This window comes from Tachysurus fulvidraco, chromosome 1 (assembly GCF_022655615.1).
Source record: "Tachysurus fulvidraco isolate hzauxx_2018 chromosome 1, HZAU_PFXX_2.0, whole genome shotgun sequence".
NCBI classification, from domain to species: Eukaryota; Metazoa; Chordata; class Actinopteri; order Siluriformes; family Bagridae; genus Tachysurus; species Tachysurus fulvidraco.
In genome coordinates this window covers 4,409,193-4,414,905 of record NC_062518.1, presented here as the reverse complement: position 1 = coordinate 4,414,905, position 5,713 = coordinate 4,409,193, and the positions used below count along the sequence as shown (strand labels likewise).

Genomic DNA, 5,713 nt, shown 5'->3' with positions numbered 1-5,713 from the left:
TTTAACACAAACTGATCTGTAATGATGATGAAATGATGAACCACAATCACACAGCAGCTTGTTAGGTTTCACACCTTTAAGTTATTAAAGACATCAGAACCTTTGTTGGATTTAATGGTTCTTATAAACTGTTTGTTTGTTTTACACAGAAGTGATCACATTTACTGACTTCCTCCCAAACAGACCTGAAAAAACCTTCCATCTCCGAGTTTAAGCAACAGGAGAGAACGCTGACGACTGATACGGTTCTTTATGTTTAAGTTATTTAGTAGTTTGTCATGAATAATAACAATAATGTTTATACAGGATCTGGATCCTATTACAGAACCCTGGGGTACAAGACAGGAACGTTTATATGACCCTAGTACATCACACACACGCACACACACACACACACACACACACACACACACACACACACACACGCATACACGCATACACACGCACATGCACACACACACAAGCACACACACACACACAAGCACACACACACAAAAGTGTAAGTGTGAAAAAACTGGAGTAGCTTTATAAATGCTAACACAAACACAAACACACACCTACAAGCACACACCTACAAACACAAACACCTTCAGTAAGTGTGAGAGAACTAGAGGACCGGTATAAATGCAAACACACACAAAAGACACACTAACACACACACAATAACACACACTAGACACACAAACACACAGACAAGCACACACAAACACACAAGCACACGCACACAAAAACACACACGCACGCACGCACGCACACACACAAGCACACACACACAAGCACACACAAAAGTGTAAGTGTGAAAAAACTGGAGTAGCTTTATAAATGCTAACACAAACACAAACAAAAACAAACACAAACACACACCTACAAACACAAACACCTTCAGTAAGTGTGAGAGAACTAGAGGACTGGTATAAATACAAACACACACACAAAAGACACACTAACACACACACACACTAGACACACAAACACACAGACAAGCACACACAAACACACAAGCGCACACACACACACACACACACACACAAAAAAACACACACACACACGCACACACACACAAGCACACACACAAAAGTGTAAGTGTGAGAAAACTGGAGAAACTTTATAAATGCTAACACAAACACACACCTACAAACACAAACACCTTTAGTAAGTGTGCGAGAACTAGAGGAATGGTATTAATGCAAACACACACACAAAAGACACACTAGACACACACCTACACACACCTACACTTCCACCTTCAGTAAATGTGAGAGAACTGGAGGACACAGGACACTACAGAACATGCTAATTAACACAAAACACAATCAGAATCAGAACTTGGCTCAAAAATGGTTCAAAAACACACAACATCGTTTACATTGCAGTCATTTACGCTCACGTGGCCAAACGCCTAATGACCTCATACAGCACAACAACAGACATAACACAATATACTGCAACTGTGACAACTTCACACCGTTTCAATGACTGCGGCGATAAAATACAGAGAGATAAATAAATAGGACGCGTGTGATCACTGCATCAACCATAAACGCTGAACGTTTAGTCCGTGCTTTCGTTAAAGCTTCCTGACAGACGGCTAATTAGCTATTTACCCCTTAATGAAATCAGGACTGTAACCCTAAAAAATACTAATTAGGTTTAAAATGAATTATAAATATAGAAACTACTCATGCATGTAGTCTGTGAGATACAGAGATACTTGTTGATTTGAATTCGCACACAGTGAATAAACAAGTAAACAGTGAATAAAGTGACTAATAAACAACCAGCTGTTTCTTTCGGTTTCTTTGTTTCTCTGAGTCTCGTTCTCAGAGCGAAGACGCTTTATAATCTTAAAGCTGCAGACACAAATATTTCGTATTTAAATCAGCCAACCTGATGAACATCATGAGAGCTTTATTAATCTATCGGTGGTTCCTGACAGTCCGAGGCCTAGTCCTTGTTATGTATAGAATATGTACATCACCTTCAAATAATCCGAAGCATTTGTAGCAGAAATCATCTGGAATTCTGTTATAATTCCTATTACACAAAATGTATTAAATAAAAAATAATAATAAACCGGACGCCGTTAACCGAAACACGGTATACGCTAAAACCAAGCTTATTTTGTAAACGTTAAATGTAAAAATGTGTAAATATTTTAAACCTTTTTTTATAATTATTATTTTCTGGTATAAAATGTGAGGGTTTTTGTTCCGAACCAATAGTGTGGATTTGAAGCAAACTAATAGCATTGTTAGAAAAAAAGAATGAAAAGAAAGAAAGACAGACAGAATCTGGATTTGTTTGGAAACGGTTTCTCTTGATTGGTTTAAAGCTCCACAACTTTCACTGTAAAAGGTCAGTGCAGTGAAGTGCAGCAAGTCGTGGCCTAATGGTTAGAGAGTCTGACTCATAATCCTAAGGTTGTGGGTTCGAGTCTCAGGCCGGCCATGACTGAGGTGCCCTTGAGCAAGGCACCGGACCCCCCAACTGATCCCTGGGCACGCAGCATAAATGGCTGCCCACTGCTCCGGGTGTGTGTTCACTGCTGTGTGTGTGCACTTTGGATGGGTTAAGTGCAGAGAACGAATTCTGAGTATGGTTCACCGTACTTATCCGTATGTCACTTCACTTCATTTCAGTTACAGATTAGTCCCTTTTTACTGAGATTGCAGCAAGTCAAGTAGCTTTTATTGTCATTTCAACCATATATAGCTGTTGTAGTACACAGTGACATGAGACAACGTTTCTCCAGGACCATGATACTACATAAAACAAAGGTGGAGATAAGGACTTAGTAAGTCAGTCCTAGATACATAAAGTGCATCTGTGCAACCTGGTGCAAACAGTGCAGGACGAAAGACAGAAAGACAGTGCAGGACGAAAGACAGAAAGACAGTGCAGGATAAAAGACAGAAAAAATAAACAAAAACAGCACCGACCAGTGTAAATACTGTATGTTCAAATAATATTGCGTGTGCAGAAATACTGGAATAAATACATTAGTATTATAGCAGCAGTTACATGAGGTGTTGTAAAGTATTGTGCAAAACAGCAATCGACTGAAATGTGAGACAGAATGTGCAAAAAGCAAAACAGTGCGCAAAACAACGTGTAAACAGTTTGATGTGATGTATAACGTTAGAGTGTGTATTAGGTGTAGATCTGTTCAATCCATACAGTTGATGTGTGTGTGTATGTGTATGTGTGTGTATGTGTGTGTGTGTGTGTGTGTGTGTGTGTCGTGTTCGGTACAGTTCCAAGATGAAATAAAAGGATCAATTATTCAGTACTGCAGAGATTTACGTGCCATATAAAGAACTCATGTGATCAGTGGGAAACTCTATAAAATCACTGAACTCTACACAAACTCTACACAAACTCTACAGAACTCTACACAAACTCTACACAGTCTCAGCCATTCATTCCCAATTTCTTCTCTATTTCCAACACGAACAGTAGATGATATGACAACATTCTAATATAAAGCCTGGACAGGATCAGTGCATGATGTGGATGAGAGGAGAACAGTTTTGTCTCCTGTTTTCATTCATTGTCACCATTATTTCTATTCTATTTCTATTCTATTTCTATTCTCATGCACAGATCTCTCCATCACTCACACACACACGTTTGTTAAACTCTATTTCTCAACAGAACGACTCGAGAGAAATCAGTGACACCTCACGTGCTGTTATTTTATTCCCCTGCCGTCATATTTCCTGATAAATAAACAATAATAAAATAAATAATAAGGTGGAAAACGCCATGGATGTGCACGCGCACGTTGTGTTAAAGCTTCTGACAGGGAAACAGAGCATGAAACTGCAGCCTAGACACACACGCACACACGTAAACACTCCTCACACACTCCACAAGCGTGTGCGTGTGTGTCTGACTAACAGAGAAAAGTACAAGCGATACCTTTCTCCTCTTTTCCCTCTCACTGTCATCCGATCGCTTCATGTTCCTGGAGTACTGTTTACACTCTCTCGAGCGCAGGGCGCGTGCCCGCGGTACTTGTAGTTCGCGTCCACTTCCGCAAGCCTATAAAACTTTGTTTGGTGGAACAGATAACGCGACGTTTCTCAAGCGTTTCGTTTTCATTTTAAAGCGTGTTTAATAAGGTTGTCTTGAATCGTGATCGGTTTGTTACGTGAGACCAAGGAATCCACGCGTCTTTCTTTTAGAGAACGACATTTCCCAGAATTCTTGCGGCATGATTACGTCACGCTCAGGTTTTTACCGGAAGCCGGAAGTATACGGTGATCTCACGATTGCAGTGTATGGATGTTAGTGAAAACCGACCGCAGTGAACAAAATGATGTTTGAATGAACATAAATTAAATGGATTATTGATAATGTCCTGATAGAGTGATGTTTTTAAATAAATATTGTATGTCTTTTGTGTGCATGTTTACGTTTAGGTTTTTGTATTATATACAAATTTAACCTGTGTGTGTTTGTTTATATGTGTGTTTTGTTTATATATGTGTGTGTATGTATGTTTGTGTGTGTGTGTGTGTGTGTGTATATGTATGTATTTGTGTGTGTGTGTGTGTGTTTCTGTCTGTGTTTGTTTCTGTGTGTGTGTCTATGTGTGTGTTTATGTTTATATGTGTGTGATCATTTTATTTTATTTTATTTTCAACAAACATTCATCTTCAGTCTTCATTTTAGTAAGTGCTTAATTCTGGTCATGATGGTCGTGGATCTGGATCCTCCCTGAGATCACAGACCAGCGCATCATGCACACACATATTCACACACTCATTCACACCTAGGACCAATTAAGCACGGCCAGTCCACCTGCCACGCCTTCAGAATAAAATGCACAATTCTGCCCGGTAACCCGATCTCAGGATCGAATCTAGGACCCCGGAGTCGTGACCTGGCGACGCTGCTCTCTGCCTTCCACTTCGTCATGCCACCCTGTGACAAACAAGTCTATATTAATCAAAATCTTAAACTTGTACGTTACATGATATGTAAAGCTCAGATAAACACACACGTCATTTTACTTTACCTTCAGTAGGCTTCAAATCAGAAGCAGGACTTTGCAGCTCATATAAAATACAATCATTCTTTGAACACACTCCAGCACTGAATCTTGCCAAGTCTCTTTCAACTCTCCGCAGATCGCAGCCAGGTGCTTCACAGCCAAAATCTCCACGAACAAGTGCTGTGTTCATTTTTCCCACACACAACACTTCAAACTGTGAAAGAATATGTAGGAACATTTCTGTATCAAAGGAGCATAGACTGGGGAGGGGGTGGTGGAAGGACAGCAGATACCTCATAATCTTTTTTTCTAAAAGAGAGTGTTGAAAAGTGCTCAGGCGCTTATTCGTTTCAGCTGAAGACAAAAGAGCATGTCTGCGAAAGACATAAGCCGTGGCCCCCTTCTGCGCTGAAGGTTTGAAAACACCTGTTACATATTACCATTACAGGCTTTGATCAGTGTCTTCATTAGACCTCTTTGTAATCTCTTTTCTTTTATGGCACAGTTGACCAAGGCCAGGCGGGTACAGTGATTTAACACATGTGTTCCCTTCACCTGTCTTGTAAAAAGCTCAAAGCTCTCATACGTTCAAAGATCCTGGTGTCTCTGGCATCCTATTGCAATAAACGGGAGAGTTTCTTTTGATTCCTATTTATAACCTACATTTCCTCCTTTCTCCTTTCAGCTTTAGAAGAAAGGATCTGTTTGAGATAT

The 5,713-nt window shown here is 39.9% G+C and overlaps 1 protein-coding gene across 3 annotated transcripts in view; it reads right to left on the bottom strand.

Moving 5' to 3' along the window:
* fto (FTO alpha-ketoglutarate dependent dioxygenase) overlaps positions 1-4,202 on the bottom strand; it is a 171,644-nt gene extending 167,442 nt beyond the window's left edge. For 2 of the 3 annotated variants that reach the window (XM_047818268.1, XM_047818270.1), the window contains exon 1: positions 3,922-4,202. In XM_047818268.1, the coding sequence (XP_047674224.1) occupies positions 3,922-3,963 (42 nt within the window). In that variant the 5' untranslated portion in view covers positions 3,964-4,202. The remainder of the gene's footprint in view (positions 1-3,921) is intronic. The other variant, XM_047818267.1, reaches the window with a different exon arrangement.
* Between the last annotated feature and the right edge of the window lie 1,511 nt (positions 4,203-5,713).